Source organism: Gekko japonicus, unplaced genomic scaffold (genome assembly GCF_001447785.1).
Source record: "Gekko japonicus isolate JY-2015 unplaced genomic scaffold, Gekko_japonicus_V1.1 scaffold1714, whole genome shotgun sequence".
NCBI lineage: Eukaryota > Metazoa > Chordata > Lepidosauria > Squamata > Gekkonidae > Gekko > Gekko japonicus.
In genome coordinates, this window is record NW_015177064.1 from 366,866 (window position 1) to 387,244 (window position 20,379).

The 20,379-nt window shown below is 41.4% G+C and overlaps 1 protein-coding gene across 2 annotated transcripts in view; it reads left to right on the forward strand.

Annotated features, from left to right (window-relative positions):
• SSBP3 (single stranded DNA binding protein 3) overlaps positions 1-14,497 on the forward strand; it is a 255,670-nt gene extending 241,173 nt beyond the window's left edge. Inside the window, exons 10-18 of one of the 2 annotated variants that reach the window (XM_015428176.1) lie at positions 3,509-3,597; positions 3,724-3,772; positions 4,204-4,239; positions 5,867-5,921; positions 7,517-7,587; positions 9,099-9,177; positions 10,435-10,463; positions 10,844-10,945; positions 12,557-14,497. In XM_015428176.1, coding sequence (XP_015283662.1) covers positions 3,509-3,597; positions 3,724-3,772; positions 4,204-4,239; positions 5,867-5,921; positions 7,517-7,587; positions 9,099-9,177; positions 10,435-10,463; positions 10,844-10,945; positions 12,557-12,586 — 540 coding nt within the window. In that variant the 3' untranslated portion in view covers positions 12,587-14,497. The remainder of the gene's footprint in view (positions 1-3,508; positions 3,598-3,723; positions 3,773-4,203; positions 4,240-5,866; positions 5,922-7,516; positions 7,588-9,098; positions 9,178-10,434; positions 10,464-10,843; positions 10,946-12,556) is intronic. The other variant, XM_015428177.1, reaches the window with a different exon arrangement.
• Positions 14,498-20,379: the final 5,882 nt, after the last annotated feature.

Sequence of the window (20,379 nt, forward strand, 5' to 3'; positions counted from 1 at the left end):
AATTGACAGGCTAAGGTTTGCTCTGATTATTAAACCAGAATTGCAAACTACAATTGGGTTGTAGTTTTCAATTCTGATTTGTAGAGGAAACATAAACTATAGTTTGCTGGTTCAGATGTAGTAGCAAGCCATGGTTTGCTTCAAGCCAGGAAGGGCGGGAATGCCTGAGGTTCCTTCACAAATTTGTGCAGTTTCTTGAATTTGCTGCTGCTCATTACAAAGAATATTCCTGGGCAGTTGCTTGCAGTGTTCCCTCTAAGCTGAGTTAGTGTGAGCTAGCTCACAGTTTTTTAGCCTCTAGCTCACACATTTTTGTCTTAGCTCAGGAAGGGTGGCTACAGAGCAAACTCATTTATGCAGTAGCCAAATCACTTGCTCACAACTGTAATGCCAGTAGCTCACAAAGTACAATTTTTGCTCACAGGACTCCACAGCTTAGAGGGAGCATTCTTTGCTTGTGATATTTACCCTTGTACCTCTGCTGCCACTAGGAGATAAACCTCTGAGTAACCAAACATGGGGGACGGAGCTCAGGCAGACCCAGTTTTCAGGATGGGGCTAGTGGTGGCTGGGAAGCAGTTGGTGGGATGGTAAGCATGCCTGGAAACAGTGCTGAATCCTGGCAGGAAGTCTAGGGAGCTACAAGAGTGGGGCTAGAACTAGAGGAGGAACTGGCCGGGTCAATAGCAAGTTGCATCTGATTTTACTCCCAAGTTAGTAATCTGACTGCACTTTAACGGGGGGGGGGGGGGGGTGTTTGAAGAAGTGTGTACCATGGACTCAAATTAGTGTTCAGCACCAGGGGTCATTTCATAAGCCAAAGAGGTGCAGGAGCTCATTAGCATAACTTATTTGCATATGCCACACACCCCAACATCACCAGAAGTGTGTCAGAAGGCTATTTTGGGGGGGTAAAACTTAAAGCCACTGGACTGTTTTGGATTGCTAGCTCACAGAGGAGTGAGAGCTTGTACCTGAAGGCGAGCTTGGGGGGGGGGGTCTGCAACTTACCCGGCTGCATCTTGCTCCTTGTGAGGGCTGAAGGGAGCAGGGGGTGGGGCTTGTTACATGTACCCACCCCCTGGGCTCCTTACTGCTGGAGCTCCGCTCCTGTGCGCTCCCGCAGGAAATTACCCCTGTTCGGCACTATATTTAAACAAATCCTAATGATCACAGTATACCATTTGAGACTAGCTTGGTGAGTCACTGTGAAGAAAAGTCACGGAAATTTTTGATGCTGGCACAAAGTGAAAAACTTGGCCACTGGATACCATATTGAAGCAACACACCTTTAGGAGAAAGAAAATTGTTATAATTGTTCCAGGCAGGTTTAGATTCCAGTAGATTTGTTATCTGCTTTAATGGGCTGGCACTGTTAGCGATGGGTACAAAGCTCTTAACAGTCCCTCATGGATGATTACAACAGCTTGCATCTGTTATGGTTGCATCAGCCAGACAAAGAACACTGCAGAAGTTTTGAATGTGCTCTGCATCTTAGACAAGCCAGGTGCCTGCCATCCCAACCAAGCTGCTTATATGCAGAAATATGTTGGATTTCAGTTGTACAGCCAAAAACATGCTAATCAGAATGGACAGAGCCACAGTAGTTTACATGCTCTTTATAGAGCCCTCTGAAAGTTGTATAAAGACAAGTCGTCCATATGCAGTGTGCTTTCCAACAACAAACAAGTCTTGTTCAGTTTGCTATGGGGAAGGAGTTGTGAGAGAGGATATTACTCCTTGTTCCCAGAAGGGTAGGTCCCTGATCCTAGCCAGAAATACACACAGTGAAAGCATGTCAACAGAGGAAGGTTGAGGCAAGCAAGGGGTCATCTCCTCTGCCCTGCAGTCCAGTTGGCTTACCCTGCTTTGGAAACTCTGTGACTGAAGACTTGTCTTGCTTTTAACTGAGGCTGTAAGCATCCAGAATGTCTATCAGTCAACCAATGAGGGTGTCAGGCTTGTCAGGATAGTAGACTCTCCCTATTTTTATTTATTTATTTGATTTATATACCACCCTCCCCTCTCTTAATTGTCAGCATATTTGGTCCCTGCTGTTGCAAATCAGGAAAACAAAGGGAAGAAGCATCCCATTCAATAAATAGGGTTCCCAAGAAACCTTACTACAAAGTCATACTTGAGTTCTATTCAGCATAGAATGGGAAAAGATACTCCATAATAGTCAAAAGCCCTGATGTAGATGGCCTAGGCAGTTATTTCAAAGAGGGGCCAGCTTTTCAGTAACTCTCAGGACAGTAACATTGTTTTCTGAGCCCACTGGGGAGGGCGGGATATAAATATGAAAAATAAATAAATAAATTTTGTGCAATCTAAATCAGACTTTAGAAGACAGCCATGTCTGACTTAGCATCAACAAGCCAGCCAACCCTCAGTTGTGTTTTCAGGAACCAAGTAGCCAGTAACCAGTGGATCTAGATCTGCTGCTTTTGAAGGAGGAATAAAGCTTCCATAAGTGTTCACGTATTTAATCCTTCACTGTAAACTCCATTTTCACTGTTTTAACCATCAAACATAGGCTACACAGGTATGAAGGACTGGCTCCCTTTCTGAAGTTTACCTCATTCTAAACCCGCTTTGCAAAACCACCATGACAACAAGTGAGGCTTGGTGCTATAGTCGTCAGTTATATTGGATTGTTGGTCTGGGGAACCCAAGATATTTGGATAAACTTGTTTGGATATATGGAAATGAATAGAGCTGCACTAACTGCATTGAGAAAAGGATGAATTTGGGCTAGTCAAGATAATCGGGGAGCAGTTTTTTTCTGCCTTGAACAGTTTGCCTCTTTCCTTTCATGTCTGTGTTTTTTAAAAATACGTAATCTGTGCAGTTCTCTGACTTAGCATTGTTTTTTTCAAGATAGAGTTATGTGAGAATTAAATGTTCTTCCTTTAGGAAGCTGTTGTGAACCTTTGTGCTGTCAGCATCCCCTCTTCTGTGCACTCCATCGCTTGCTCATTGGCCTGCATTCCTTCATGTAAAACATTTCTTTCTCTCTCTTCTTGCCTGCCAGGTTTTTTTCTGCTTTTTCCTGTGCTCCTGAAACAAGCAATCTCATGACTTCATTTCTGCCACTATTTTGGCTTCATGTACCACGGAAGAAACTCATTTTTGTTTGTTCATTTGTTCATATTCCTCTTCATAATAATAATCTTGCACACTGCAGTTATTCTCTTATTGACCTACATTGGCCACCACCAGAAGCCTTGCCAACTAGAGTGTCCCTAGTATATTTCTACCATGAGATGGGAACTTGGTGGCTTCTTAAAACATAAAAACAAACAAACAAATGCCTACTGGCAAAGAGAAAATTGAGAGATGCCACCACCCTGTTTTACTTTTTTGAAGTTGCTAATTTTGCCTGTATGTTCATTATCATCATCTTTTTTTTTTAATCAAAGTTCATTTTCACAAACTAACCCTCTCGTTTTTGTTTGTTTTTTTTCCTTTCTCTTTTCTTCTCCGGTTTCCCTTCTCGTTATGGTAGACTGATCCTTGGTTATCATTGCAGAACTATGGCGGCGGAATGAGACCTCCACCCAACTCTCTAGGGCCTGGCATGCCTGGGATTAACATGTAAGGCATCTACCATGCTGCTGGCTTTTCATTGATATACTTGCTGATTCTACATGTCTCAGTAATTAGATTACACTTATGTCTAGCCCCCCCAGTACTCAAGGTTTGTCTTCTCTCAAACTCTAGGGGTCCAGGAGCTGGTAGACCATGGCCCAATCCCAACAGCGCTAACTCAGTAAGTCTCAGTTTTCTATGTTTGTAGGAAAGAGTTACGGAAATAATTTGAATGCCTTGATTTCTTTCACTTGACCTTCATGGTTATATTTCCTTTCATTTGTAATTTCTCAAATTGGCTCCCCTTAAACAAGTCGCTCCCTCTCTGCTGCCTACCTAGTTGGCCTCAGCCTTGGCAGAAGACATACCGGGGATGTGTCCCGTTGCCTCTCTCTTCTCCTTTGTGCTGCTTTTGAGATTCTTTTTTTAAAAGTTAGGAAATTAAATATGCAGAATTATGTTCATAGCTATACTGGATACAAATAACTGTTATCTGACTCATAATTTGCAATTTATTTTGATGATCACTGGGATAGAATGTTCTAACCTGTTGTGGGGGGTGTTCAGGAACGTGTTCTAAAAACTAATGGCTATATTCTGATCTATTTACAGATTCCATATTCTTCTTCATCACCTGGTACATATGTGGTAAGATCATGTCTCTTTATTTTCATGATGTGCCTGTACAGGGGATGGTTTGATATGTCAGCATTATCACATACAAGTATACATCTTGGACAATACTTGGGATACATACATTGCTTCCATGTAATGACCTCTCTGTGACACTGAAAGATTTAAGTGCTTCACTTAACAGAGTGCTCTACAAAAGTCTATCAGTGTCTGTCCCAATCTTACTAAATGTTACTTAGAAGGAAGCTCTGCTCATTGTATGTCCTGCTTCCTCCTGCAACTGGCTCGCTCATATTTTGTTTCTTTCCTCTCTTGCTATGGGGTTATAAGCACTTGTGCTCCCCCAATTTAATGAATTACTTCCTGTTAATTCTCAGTGGCCATGGCATTCCTAAATGGATCCATAATCAATTCCTTTTTCAATGCAGCTGATTTCCTGGGGGAATGAGGAAGATTTAATTAGCATTTTCTCCTTTGCAGGTCAAAGTGGATTGTACTTTTATGTTTCGTAATCATACTTTCATAATTGTTTCTCTTATTGTAAAGAGAAAAATCAGAAAATAAATCCTCCCCTGGCCTAAACAAGAACTGATTAAGGATCCATTCACGAGTATGGTAGCCTCTATGAGATGAAAGGAAATAAGCACTTTGGCTGAGAAACTGAAGCTGCTTTAAAATGAGAAGAAAATTTTAAAAGAGAGCGTCTCTGGAAAGTGTGTTGTCCATATATGGACAACTGGTATTGTGTTTTCTTTAAAAATTACCACAAATCAGGTCTTTAAAAAAAAAAACAACAGAAATACAATACAGCACAGAAAATGCTTTAGCGCAGCAAGTTGACAGTGACATCATCTGGATTCTCCATGAAAACTGAGTGAGGAACTGAAGACAGGTAGTGTGGGTTCAAACATAATGCCACATTAACCCATATTGTATATAGACACTTGGTGGGTGATGCCAGAATTCTAAAATATCTGTCTTTACCAAAGAAATACTTTTTTTGCTCGGTCAGATAGGGTGAACAAAAGTTAGTTTAAAATGTAGGATAAGATTTGTATTAATACAGAATTGCACTGAAGGTATAGAAAGATAAGCTGTAGGCACTCCAGCTGTGTGAATGACACAGTGACGTTTGTTCACCTAACTGTGCTCTAAAAGTTTTGGAGTGGTAATTTTAATTCACATTAGGGATTGGCTGCAATGCATTAAAGGTAGTGCACATTTGTAATTGGTCAGGAATAAGATTGTAATCTCATTGGCAAATCTAAGAACTCTTCTATGTGTTCTGAGTCTTCCATTTCTGTCTGCATCTTCTGCAGATGGAGCGGTTATACAAAGAATGTCCTGTGTTAGTATGCTGGCAAATAAATTTGGTATGTGCATCTCACACAGATGCATGTCTCCCCCCCCCCCACCTCACACACAGACCGTACTTCTCATTAAAACTTTCATTTTTCTCGAGGCTTAAACAAAGAAATTGCACTTTGGCTATACAAGAGTGCATTGGAGGTTTTAGCAGGAGATTAATGCTTGGCTGAACACCAAGGTGAGACATTGTTGCTGACAGCAGCAGGATCTGACTGACCTATTGCAGGCTATGTTATCACAGTGGTTCCTGATGTGTGTTTAATCTTGTCAACAGGGGCCCCCTGGTGGCGGAGGTCCTCCTGGAACACCCATCATGCCCAGCCCTGCAGGTAAGGGAGGTGGGTGGGGAAGCAACACTAATTTTCCCCCATGTAAAAAAAATTAAGTTGCCAAACTGGGTTAGTTGGCTTCTTTTCTTGTTGGATTTGATACAAGGCAGCATGGTACAATTTTCATGCAACTGTCACGGTTTGCTTTTAAAACAAGTGCACATGATCAATAGTCAAGTTGCATCTTAGGAAAGGAAGCAATTTTCTCTTCAGGCTCTTCCCTCTCTCGCTGTCATGGGCTGATGTCTTGAGTTCTAACAAGGCTTAAAATATGAAGAACTTCCTAGCAGTAGCACATGAGGAGGATTCATCCATGCCATCAGCCTTCTCTAGATTGGTAGAAGGCAATGTGAATCCTATTTAACGATTGAGCTGCTATTATTAAGAAATGACGGCTCTTTCTTCAATGAATAATCCTTATGCAACTTAACATATTGGGACAGGGGGTACTCTGTGTTTGTCAACAAGGAAAATTCTTTTTTCCCTCTCAGGGATTTGTAGATATCAACGAGTCTCTCTCTACCTGAAATAAATTAGGATAGGTTTTAAAACCCATCTCTTAACCTCTCTGCCTTCTCCCCTAAAATCAACCTACTTAAGGCTGTTCCACTCTTATCCCTTTATGGAAACCTCTGTTGTATGGGACAGTGCCATCATGCTCCCAGCATAATAATAAAATGAATGTGCAGAGTGCTTTCTGAATACCAATTAGTTAAAAAAAAGCTCACTGAAGTGAGCCCTCTTCCTGTCTATACACCTCTGCCAGGCAGCTGAGTAAAATCCCTCTCCTGTTTTCTTCATAGTTAAGGAGGAGAGAGAGAAAGGGACTGTGACTGGGCTGGTGAATATTCCTGACAAGCCAGCAAGGGTGATTTACTACACATTGTATGTGTCACTGGTAGGAAGAAAGCAGAGGTGGGGGGGGGGAGGCTCTAGGGAAGTAGCCATTCTGCCTGTCACTGTGGTATACCACAGCTGCAGGGGTGGAGCTACAATGGAATATTACCAGGGCCTTCCTGCTCCTGCATTTTTATGAGAACTCTGACCTACATTTCAGACTAGGTCATAATAAAACAATCCATATGTTAATGTAGGCACAGCACTTGCCTTTTTTTTAGTCTGTCACCATGGCCTGCTTGTAGTTTTTGTGTGTGTGTATTCTGCACTTTGATTAAATGCTGCATGTCCATTACTGCTGTGGTGATTAGAAAAAAATCCAGGTCTCTGTTCTTAAAATAAAATTGCTAAATATAATCTGTGTAATTTCTTTTAAAAAATATGATGCTGTAGTAAGATAATTGCATTGGCTAATTTTGAGGTGTGAAGTGACACACGGCAGCAAATTATCTTTCTACACCTCTTCTGGCAAGCAATCCCCAATACCCTTGGTTAGTAGCAGAATTCTTTTCACAGTTGAATTTCTGTGATTAAAAACTTTGTGAATCTTCATTAAATACAAATTAGCCAGAAAATGGTGGTACTTAGAGGGAGTTTTGGGTGATAAAATACAAAAGAATGAGTTCAAGTGGCATGAGTTTGTTTTAATTAAGAAATGAATTAATCACCCTGACTTAGTGGGTTTCACTGTTCTACAGATTCGACAAATTCAAGTGACAACATCTACACAATGATTAATCCCGTACCGCCTGGAGGCAGTCGGTCGAATGTAAGTCTGCTTTCTAATAATTTACATATCAGATACCATAACAAATCATAATTAACTTCATCAGTTGAGGGTAAAGCAGTTTAATTGATTTCAGCCATTTGTTACAAAACAGAAATAAAACAAACCATCAAAAAGTGATTAACTCTTCAGCGACTTTGTTAATTTTTTACGCTTATTAAAACGGCGGCATTCACGAGTCGCTGGTCAAGACCGTCATGCGCATTGCTGGTCAGTGATTGTATTTAAAGGGAACACAGTGCCCTGGTCCTTCTCATACCTTTAATTGAAAATAGCTCTAAGTTGCCTTGTGTTATTTTGGACATGAGATAAGCCAAAGTGGTTGTTGTGTATGCTTGTGCATATGTTTGTCAGAAGTACCCGCACTATTCCAGCTGCTTTGCCATGAGAGTCCTCGTTGCTCATGGCTGAGTGTCTCTAGTGTGCTCTGGTACGGAGGCTGAGCAATGATCATTTGGTCAGACCTGCATTTTCAGACTGGAACCACAGAGTGCTTTGTCCTTTTCTCAGAGGGCATCATCCAAAGACCATGGATCATGTGGTGGGTTAGTAGCAAAGTCACAAAGCCTCAAAAGTTGCCAGTGCAGGAGGAGATAGAAGCAGCAGGGAAATTATTGCAGGGAACAAGAACTGGAGCCCAGAAACAGACTTGAAAGCCACTGTGGGGGATCTAAATAAATCCAGACCTGGCCAGTACTTAGATAGAAGACCCCACATAGGATCCCAGTGGACACTGCTCTGAGGTTCTTGGAGAAAGGTCAAGGGTGTAATGACTCAGTTAAGTAAGGTCTATAAAGATACCTTGACTGGCCGTTGAATTGTTCTGGCAAATTGGATTTTGTAGGCTTGTTGGTGTAATGCTGTTAGAACTTCCACTCGTCCATTAGCATTTGGCAAGCTGGAGATGCCCTAAATGCATTTGTGGGAGCCACTGATGGCAGCAGGGATCAGCAGGTTGCACTCAAGGGGTTGAAGTTGCATCCATTAATACAAATGAGAAATATATGTGGGTAATCCTGACTGGATATGGGCCTGCCGTACGCCCTCAAACAGTGTCGGAAGCAAAGGTACTACCAAACAAACTGGTCAGGGTTATCCTTGTTCTCCTCCTTGGAAGACCAGAGGTACCTCTTGTAATACCTCTTTCACTTTCCAGGCTACTTTTGATTAGGGAATACATGCTCAAACAGCAGTCATGACTTCTTACTGCAAACTGTATTTTCTTCCTGATGCTGGAAGGATCTTGCAATACAAATACTGAGCTCATTGGAGGAAGGGCAGGATAAAAATGTAATGAATGAATTACTCCCCCCCTTGCAAAAAAATCAAACAAACCCCACAACAGAATCCAGCTTTCTGCATGTAGCAGAATGTGGCTTGCGGAGCATTACTGCCACCAGACTTCTGAAGCTGCAGCTGCCGGCACACTAGCTAATATTTTGAATGTTGACATGCATCATAACTGATGGTGTTATTTCCCCCTCTCTTCTTAGTTCCCAATGGGTCCTGGATCAGATGGTCCAATGGGAGGCATGGGCGGGATGGAGCCCCATCACATGAATGGCTCATTAGGTAAGGCTTGCAGAAAATATGCAGAATAAAATGCAAGGGAGATGATAACATTTAATAGAACTTTCTGCTTTCAGGTCTTTCTGCACCAGTGACATCTCAAATCGTTCAGAACATAGGAAAGGAATTCTAGTTGCACAATGTGATTTTATTGCATATAGTGTGCAGTAATATAGATGTCAGAATTTACTTTTTCAAATGCCTGATTCTGCAGAAGCCATTGCTTTACACTAGTGTAGAATGCCGAATTGTTGACTGGAGAAACCATCCACACAGTCTGTTTAATGGTGGGTAGCTGAAGATAAGTTACAAGCAGTGAGCTTTCTTTGGGTGAAAATTAATAGCCTCTGGGATACAAGACTGGTCAAGGTAGTGCTGATGTGACTGCTGATTTTAGTAGTTGCATTTTCAGGGATAATGAATGGACATTTACATTAATGGCAGCTCATGTGTCTGGACGCATGCAGATTTCTGTAGAAATGCTCTTGGACCTCAGTATCTGCAGGGTCTTGCCTATTAGTCAGCGTGTGGTTGTTTTTGTGGGGTGGGTCTTGTTTGCTCCTAGAGGTCGAGGGCTTGTTCTGTGTCCATAATCCACAGGTTCCCAGTCGTGAGATGACCTTGCCATTTCAGACCATCAGAGCACAGAAGAGTAACCAGGGAGTGAGGACTGCTAGTCGCAGGCTTGCCAAACTCCTGTTGATGGATAAAGGGATGGGGGGGGGGGGGAGAAGCAGCACGGACCTAACTGTGGTGTGTGTGTGTGTGTGTTTTAATTAAAGCGGCAGAAAGACCCATTAACCTCCTATGCTCGCCTTATACATCTTGCTGAAGTAGAGGTGCTGTACTCCATCTTGATCAGTGTCATGAAGCACACGGGAGGGAGCCGAGGCTGTAGCAACCCGATTAGGCTATTACTCTAGTGCCGTGCAGGAAGGTGAGCTGGGCTCTGCTCCCGGGACTTCTACATGCAAAGGAATGGCAGCTGAGGCTTCCCCAGCACGTCCCTTTCTGGAGGCAAATGTTAAGAGGTTTGCATTAGCCCAGCTGTGACCTGCAGCTCACTAATGCACTGCCAGCTGCTTCCCGGAAGGCCCAGGCATAGCTTCTTGCTGCATCGTCTTCTTGCGGGATAATGCTGCAGGGACAACCATTTCTATACAGAATGAAGCAGCTAGTCGACAGAGGCACCAGTTCAGAGCACGGGCATTGGACTCTTCCAACTAACAACCGCTTTCTCTCTCTCTGTTTCTTCACAAGGGTCAGGAGACATAGATGGACTTCCAAAAGTAAGTTTGCATTTTGGTAGCCAAAAAAAAGCCTCCAGTGTTTCTTTCTTGCTTTGATGGGCAAAATATCTGAGACTGGGCAAGAACAGGGAGGAGCATGCAGACTACTGCTGTCTACATCAGGTGTCAGGGTTTTATTTGGAAATCTTGAACATTCTTCTGCCTTTTGGCTCATCAAAGCCAGGATGGTATAGCTCACAACTGTGTGAGACATGTCATAACATGCAGACATTTTCTCCTACCCTCAAGTGTCATATTCAGCTGTCCCTATTTTTTTGCAGAGTGATAGGGTTTTTTTGGTTGCAGATGCGCCATGTAGTATGTTAGAAAGGCATATCCTTACATCATTTGTGTGTGTGCTTCCCCCCCACCCTCCATAGAATTCTCCAAACAACATAAGTGGCATTAGCAATCCTCCAGGAACTCCACGAGATGATGGCGAACTGGGAGGCAACTTCCTTCATTCCTTCCAAAATGACAACGTGAGTCACTCTTATGCTGCCTCTTCATATTGAAGGGTTTGAATCACAGAGGCCATGTTTAATAATCTATTCCTGGCAAAGAATTGTGGTGGTGGTGGAAGTAGGGTGGGGTGTTGTTTATTTATTTATTGAAATATTTGCATCCTGCCTTTTGATAACGACTATTGAGGACAGGTAGTTTAAAAAGTTGTTGCAAAGCAAAATACAAATTAAAACCACTTCAAAATAAAGCTACAACAATGCTAATAAATCAGTAAAAGCCAATCAGTAACGCATCTCACTCAGAGCAGCAGTGCCCAAGAGCAGGGTTTGTTAGGGCACCCTAACTGTTCTCCAGTAGAGAACTGCTTTGTCTCACCACCTAAAAGCCAGAACAGGAGCAAGGTTCACCGGCTTATTCTGGCACCATCATAGAAAAGGTCTTATGTCCATATTATGGACTGTATGGCGGAATATTCTGAGCAGAGTCTCCAGGGAGAATCTTAAGGTGCAGTAACACTCATATTGGAATTAGGTGGTCCTTCACGTAATGCTTGGCCCAAACCATTTGGAGCTTAAAGATTAAAGTCAGCACTATAAATTGCTGGACCCTAGATACCAGTGAACTTCTTGTAAAATTGCTGTTTCGTGCTCTAACTAGGATGTGATTCTAGGGAGTTAACTAGAACCGGAAAGACATATAGGGTAGAGCAAGTAAGTGAATCATAGTTTGGCAGGTTTAAAAAAAAATGAAAAAGAAAAGATGGTGGCAAGTGGCTTCCAATTAAGAATTGTATATGATGGAGATAAGAGAAAATAAATCCATGAAATGTGGGTCTCACGTTGAACTATACCAAAAGGCATGCAGCAAAGAAGCACGTTTAGCTTTGAAGCACGTGCAACGAACTAAGGGGTGGGGGTGTAAGCAATATTGTTCTGCTTGACAGTCTACATGTTATTTTTTTGTAATGCTGTTTCCCACACATTTGCATCCCTAATAGGAAAATCATAACCTATTGCACCAGATCAGAAGATGGGTCTGTCCCCTAAGGAATTTATAATCTAACTGTAGGTGTAGGCAGGACAGAGTGGGAAGCAACTTTTTTCAAAAATGTTATCTATACCAGAAGACCTTTTTTCCTTTGGAGGTGTATTATGGAGACTATTAACTTTGAATCTTTTTCCAGTGAGAATGTACATGTTCAAGTAATACTTGGCTACACATACCTCTGCTTGAAGATCAGCACAGTGTGTTTCTTAACAAAGACCTGTGTTTACATATATGACGCTAGTGAATTCCACACCCCAATTTTATTCATCTTTATTTATATGTGTGTGCGTATTTTGAATTTTTTAAACTTCCATTCTACCACATACTGGTTGGGTACCCCCTGTGCAAAAAGGTGGTTATGGAATGGGAATGGATTATGTGTCTATAAATTAGCTTCTAACATATTCTCTGTCTCTTTGATTTATTGGAGCCAATTATGCTGCCTTATAGTTTTCATAAGCCTGCATATCTTTCATATGTCATGTCCACAGCTTCTGCAGCATTTAGCATTTGGGTCTTGTTTTTGCAAGGCTGTATGATATTCATTCTCTCTCTCTCTCTCTCTCTCTCCTCCTCCCCAGTATTCTCCCAGCATGACGATGAGTGTGTGATTTTCCTCCTCCCTCACCCCGCATCCTCTTCTCCAAGATAAAGAAAAAGTCAGCTGCCATTTGGAGGAATCTCAAGAAATTATGCAAGAAGAGAAGCTAGGTGTGTTTGGCAGGGAGACATGCAGAGCCAGGGACCCACCCCTGATTTTTAGTTTCATGCAATAAAAAGGCTGAACTTTTTATTCCATAAAACAATGAAGGACAAATCTTAAAATATTTCAAGATATGACAAGATCCTTCTTCTGCAGAAGGGTTTATTCTATGTACATGACACTTTTTTGTTGTTGATTTTTTTTGGAAACAAACGAAACCCTCTAGCACCCAATTCAACCCCCTTTGCTTGATTATTCTTTTAAACCTGTTGTATGTTTGTGCTGTGCTACACAAGGAATCTAGTCTAGATATAAAATCTCATGTTGTCTCTGTAGCCATTGAAAAAAAATAATAAAACTGGACAGTTTTTTAATAAATTGGTGGGTTTTGTTCAGAAGGCCTTTCCCCCACTGCCTATTCTCTCCCCACTCCCGCCTTCGTTTCGTTTCGTTTGGTTTTTCTGTTTGGTCTTTTGCAGCACAACACCTTCTTCTCCAGCAAGAAGAGATCTGTATGAGAAAGATTTCCTCTGCCTCATTCTAATGCAGCTGATCCCCTCGTAGGATCACATCCTCCAAAAATTGAATTGTGATCTCAATATCTGTGACTGTGGCATGCACTATATTAGCCCCCCCCTCCTCCCAAGCTACACAGAAATGTTGTTAATTGCCCTTTTGAGAAACTTTAAAAGTGTCAAAATCCCTGGGGAAGGGGTGTGGAGGGTTAGGGTACTTGGATATTTTTGTTTAAAAAAAATGTTACATTGGGGAGGGATCGGTCTGCCAGAAATAAAAGGAAACGGGGTTTAAAACTTGACCTGGGACTCGAAAACTGTGAGTGCAAACTTCTTAACATGTTTTGTTTTGTTTTTTTTAATGAAATGATGTGATCTTATTAGGGTTTCACTGTATATGCTCTGGAACTGGATGGAGATATTTTTAAGTAATTATTGTTGTTAAAATGTATACTTGCTATTCTGTAGGCTCTCTCTTTCTCTCTCCCCCTCTCTGTTTCTCTCTGTAATTAAAAATAAACAAAAAACAACCTTACCTTTTCAAGGTAGAGGTGGCTACAGAAAAGCATACCATGTATAGTGAAACTCGCAAGTCTTGGGATCTCTGTACATTACACTCCCTTGTAGCTGGTCTTTGTTTTATATGAAATTGGGGGGGGACCCCTTCACTTCTGATCTATGTATTTCATATTATGTAAAATATTATCTTCCCCTGGATTTACCTACCTTTGTGCGGATTCTTGAGAACATTGTATCTTGTTTCAGTGTTTTTTCTTACCTTGTAGTCTGGTTCTAAAATTAAGCGAGGGGAAAGGAAAAGTAATTATTATACATTGTAGTTTGTGTACGATATTTGTTGATAATGTTTTATTAAAGGGATGTCTTTTCCGCACCCCTTAATGAAATGATTTTTTTGGGGGGAAACATGGCTTGTTTGTATTATTCTGACTGCAAACTGCAAAAGAAAAAACAAAACCTCACAAATCATGTGATTGATAAAAACTTTTTTTAGTACTACAATATGAATTTTTTAAAATGTTTGCCTTTTTCTTAGGCATCTTAATTGTGTTTTCTTTGTAGAAAGATGATGGGGGTGGGTAAATGGTCTGTCTCAGTCAGGATAATATTTAAAGAAAAATTAAACCATCAAACCAAGATTCGTCACATGGCTAAATGCACCCTTTCTAATTTTTTTAATTGAAAACTGACGGGTTTCATTGTATTAAAGTGGTAGCTAAATTATTGTCTTCACTGGTTCAAGATGGTTTTTAAAAGATGAAGCAAGACCCCTTCCCCCCCTTCTCTCCCCATGCTGTAATAAATATAAACATTTGATTTCAGTCCTTTGCTGTTTGTTACTGGTGATTTGCCGTAACAGCTGTTTTCTGCCTTTCCTGGCTGTGGTGATTCCAGAAGCATTTGTGTGGGTAGCCTCTGATCATTGGTAGCATTTCCTATCTGAAGGCTCAACTACTGCCTATTGCAAAGATCCACCTGTTGTGGGTGTGCTGGATGTTTAGGGCTGAGTTTCCTGTGGGTTTTTTTAAAGACAGTAGTCAATGCTGAGGCATCTCATCCCCATCAAGTGTGGTGTAGTAAAACAAGCAAAAACCCCTTAAAACTTGAGAATTATGCAATGGTTATCAATGGGGAGGTCTATGTAGGGAAAAAAAAAGCTTGCGGCACCAATTCTAAAGTTTCTTGACATGTCTCTCAGTTATAATTCTTACATTACTACATCATGCATCTTCAGCCAGAGCACCCATTAAAAAAAACACACACACAGAATAATCAGTGCCCTTCCTTTGTTTTCCAAAGCTGAAAGGAGTAGAAATCAATTTTGCACTGCTGTAAAGGTGGCATCTTAATACTTGTGAAAGAACCTCCTGTTATGGGTACCATAAAACCCTGATCTCCAGTATTTCAACTGGGGTCCAGAATCCAAAAGCCACACAACTAATTCTGCACCCACAAGGCACTTTGAGACTTCTGTTCTTGAATGGCAGGTCCCCCTTGCCGAAAGATAACCCACTCGTAAAACAGTTGTTTCAAAAGTAGTTTGTGGTATGGCTTGAGGTGCTCTCCAGGTTTGGTTGTTTTTTAAGGTGAGGGGAAGTCAGATATCCTTTGGAGTTGCCTAGAGTAACTCTGGAACCTGGCTTGCGCCAACTTGAGTTACTTGTGACATAAGGACAGCTGGTGTGTGTGAGAAAGAACAAATTATCTTCCAAACTGCAGAATCTCATCTTCCTGCTCAGTTGGAGGTGATTGTGGCATAGATGACCATCTGTGTGTGGCATGCTTGATGTTTTAGAAGATTCCTTCCAGACCTTTCCTTATAGGCTGGATAGGCGTAGGCTGATGGCTTCTCCTCAGGGACATTATCCAGCTGATCCAGTGGTGAAGTGATACCAAAGCAATGACTTCTCCAGAGCTGCTTTAGCTATTTCTCCCTGTAGTACGGCCACGTTTCCTCATGCTGAGGGGTGGTCATGCAGCAGTAGTCTTTACCATGAAGCTGGTTGTGTGTGATGGAGTAGCGCCCCCGCCCCCCCGCAAGTCTTCTGTGCTGGCTCAGCGTAAGATTTCTTGAGTGTGAATGTATACATGTATACTTTCTCAACGATGAACTAAATCATCTAAGCCACTCACTTCAAGCAAATGGCTACTCCAAGAATGAAATCAGAAGAGCAATTAAACCAAAGGTAAAACAAACAACTGAGGAAAAAGTCTCCCACAGGAAAAGTGTTTTTTGCCATATATCAAAGGAATCACTGATCAGATGGGAAAACTTATGAAAAAACACAACCAACAAACAGTATTCAGACCTATCAGAAAGATACAACAGATGCTACGATTGGCAAAAGACAGAAGAGACCCCCTCACTTCTGCAGGAGTATACCGCATACCATGCAGTTGTGGACAAGTTTACATCAGGACCACACAGCGTAGCATTCAGACAAGAGTAAAAGAACATGAAAGACACTGCAGACCCGGCCAACCTGAAAAATCAGCAGTGGCTGAACATAGCCTAACTCAAACAGGACACAGTATCTTATTCCAAGACATTGAAAAGCTGGACAACACATCCAACTACCATGTCAGATTACACAGGGAAGCCATTGAAATTCATAAACATAAACACAATTTCAACAGGGAGTTTAAAAATAAATAGGGCATGGTTTCCTGTCCTGAAAAATACAAAATGTTCTACAGTAGCACTATATATATATGATTAGAATTTCAACAGCCAATCCATATGCAAAAGAACCTCCTCAGGAAAGCTCTTCAATTAACATGTCACAGCCTGGGGAACCCCTACAAGATGATTCAGCCCTACCCCACCTTCCTGAGTAGATATAAATTACCTGCCTACCATTTTTCTTCTCACCTTGACACAGAGAGTACTCCATCTTTCTGTTATACCTCTGAGGATTCCAGTCACAGCTGCTGGCAAAACGTCAGGTCCTACAATGCCAAGATCACAGCCATACAGCCTGGAAAATCTACAACTAATGTATACATGTATCACCAGTGGTGCACTTGACAACTGAGAGCTTATGTTGATCCACACACCTACTCTGAATGGTAGAGGGGAATTTGAGGAAGGGTTGTTACTAAAAAAAACACACAACTATTATGTAGTTTTACTTTAAATGCAGTACTTGGTATCTCCATTTCCAATATAGATCTGAGCCATATGGAAAGTTGCCATATGTATATACCAGAAAATTAGTCAGTGTCCCTAAGTGTTAGAATGTATTTGAGGCAGCCAGTACCAGTTAATACTCAAAGCATGCCCATACAACTTGTTCTAGGCACACTGGTACCCTCGTAGGGGTGTGTGCTCTTTGGTTCTCCAGTATAAGGATTCTCAGGATAAGGTGTTTTAGTGACATTGTCATAATTTTTAAATTAAAATTGCACAGTATGTATCAGCCCTGGTGTACCCTTTTGAAGGACTAATTCTTACAGTAGTGATTTCCCTAACCATGTCACATTCATAGGTGGGGAGGCGTTAGGAACAGGCCGGTGGTTGCAGTGATAAAAGGGAGGTGGGGAGATCAGTGCTGCAAACTGCTTTGGGTCCCGTTTGTTTCTAAATAAGAAAACAATGGTGAAGTGGACATGTAAGGATTTGAACATTTGGGGGAGTGAACCAAAAAATGTGTGACTGAACCTATCCATTCACAAGTGACACAAAGCTAACCCAGAAAAGTTGAAACAAGAGTGTAAACCCACCTTCCCCATATGCTCATCAACTGACTAAAACCTGATTCTTTAATATGAGAACACATGTGGGATGTGGTGGGGGAGCGCTTTATTTTCAAATTGTTTCTAGGCTAGCTATGGAGATGCTAACCAGTGAAGTGACACAAGATTGGCCATCCGAGGGTGAGAAAAAGAGAAGTCACTGTGGACTCTGCTCTAGCTGTTTGATTCCAGCTTCCTCCCTCTTCACAATTTGCATGACAAAAGGGAGCATTATGGCACCTTAAAGACTTAAACAGATTTTGCAGAGTAGAGGACACTTCACTGGATACATAAAGTATGGTTTTAGTAGATAACTGCATAGAGAAAAACATAATAAACAAGGGGCCTGGAAGACAATGAAATGCAAGACAGTCAGTCTTATGTTTCTGTTCAAAACAGCTTTTAATGTTCCGGTTGATGTATTTCATTGCCTTTTTATGTCATAGCAAGACCAACCTGATTATTACTCTGGAATTTGCATAACTATATATGCACATACCTGCACTTTGCATGAGGTGGACAAACCATTGCTTGTATTTTAAAAGATCACATGTTCATTGTATGTTTCCTTCATAATAAGGAACAGGATGAACAAATCTACAAGGTGAGGATTACTCTGGTGTTTGTGACAATACAGCCAAGAACTATCCTCTGTAGGATGACCCTTCCCATTCCAATATCTGAGAATTCAAATAATGTGTGTATGTTGAGCTTGTAATTGGGGAGGGGGATGCATAATAAGATATGCATCAGATATTTTTGATCTGTGAAAGACTCAAATTATTTCTTCATTAATAACGCAATTTCCCTCTCCAGCCAACCCACAGTAGTCCACTAGCAGTATTAAAATATTCTATAATCTCAGGTATATTCCCCACCTCCTGCAAAAGATGAGTTGTGGGAGTAACTGCTATTGTGCTGTTAGTACTGTATAATAATAACCAGTCTTGTTATCCTATGCTTTGGAGCATCACACCTTCAGCAATGGTTCTTCATTTGGGCATCTATCAAACTATAGCAACAAGCCACAATCAGCAACCACGTAAGTAACATGTAATGCCACTATTCACAGATGCTTTTTATTCTTAAAGCTGTTGACAAGCCCTAATCACTACTTCAGTTCTTGGTCTATGTGTGGAGGCTACATGCAGTTGCAGGTGTTTTCTCTGAACCCCCAAGGAAGCTCTCAGATTCCTTTCCCATAATCTTTTAATCCTAGACCACCACTTTATTGGTCCTATGGGAGCCATTCATTGAAACCATTGGTTCTCACACACACACACAGAATAAGCAAACCAGCCCACAACTTCTCCTGTATGCCAGCCAGCATGCAGCTGTTGGAATTCTACTGACCAGCTGTTCAGCAAAATCCCTATGGCTGATCCTGTATACACACATCCTTCACTCCTAGCTTCTGCATCCTCCTCCTGTATTGTTTTTGAGTAAAGTTATTTTGTTCTACCAGCACCAGATGTCAATGTGCAAAGAGAGAATGACTTTCCTCTCATTCCACTTTTCCTAGAAGCAGTAAGGATACGTTTTGTGAACTTCTTAAAAGCTAAATAAGGATGATACGTTTTGTGAACTTCTTAAAAGCTAAAGAAATCAGCAGTCTGTATCTTGTATCATATAATTTCTGTTGCAGGCTGCTGTCATCTTGGCCTGGAGTTTGGATGTTAGATGGGCTAAGGAACAAGCAAACAAAATGCTTTTAGAATGATGTTACTACTTAAAAATTATGCTCTCATTATTCATTTTAGAAGAGGAGATTGGATTTGTACCCTGCCCTTCACTCAGTGGTTTACAAACATCTTTCCCTGCCCCTCCCCACAACAGACACCCTGTGAGATAGGTGGGGCTGAGAGAGCTCTGACAGAAGCTGCTTTTTTCAAGAACAGCTCTGACAGAACTATGGCTTTCCCAAGGTCATCCAGCAGCTGCGAGTGGAGGAGTGGGGAATCAAGATTGGTACTCCCAGATTCGAGTCCACGTACTTAACCACTACATCAAAAGGTCTTTTCTCAACTGTCTTGCAACAGTGGCTGTAGCTGCCCTCACAGCTATTCAAAGCTGATTCTCAGATGTGTGGACAAACTGTAAACATTGTACAAGATCAGCCTGAAACTGAGCCCTTGAAACAGCAAATTTTGTCAATCCAAAGTGATTTACTTACCTCTCAGAGAGAGTCTGTTGGCATATGCTAATTTATTTCAGGCTATACTGGAAGACGAGTATCCTTTTATCTACTTTGGCCCTAAACTGCACAAAAATGCTAGGTGTTAAATTACATTATCTAAGTCAGTCTTATATCAAATGGTACAAAAAGCCGATTTTATAATGTGTAAATATCTATAGTAATTGTTTCCCATTTTCCTTTTTATCAGACTGAATGCAAAAATAAGTGCAACTGTAAGCGAAGATTGAGTTGTCTGTAGGCACATTCAAAACCCCTGGCAGCGCTATTAGCACAGCCTGTAGGGTTTGATTTCATACTAGGCTCACATCAAGGGAACATGCTGTTTAAAAAACAATTCTCCCCTTGAACAGCACACAGGCTTCATCATGCCATGTGTTTTATCTGAGCCATGCATACCTGTTGAAATAGTTCAGACAAAGAGATCAATGAGTAGGAGCAGCTTCAAAAGCCTATCACAAACACTGTGGCAGGTCCCTGGGGCCCAGCCTTACAATTGTCACCATAGTATAGAAACTGTAGGAGGAGAGAGTATTTGTCTGTGCTCAAAACAGAGGGAAACAAGAGGCTGGCAAGGCATGTTGAGAATACAGATTGTTCCTGGTGGTTTTGTTGATGCATTCTCTTTTCATTCCTGGAAGACACAAACAGCTCAGCCAGGTCTCCCTGTATAGCAACAGGACTTGTGTTGCTATTGTCCGTTGGCTTTCTAGCTGAGGCTGTTGGGACAGCGAGTTT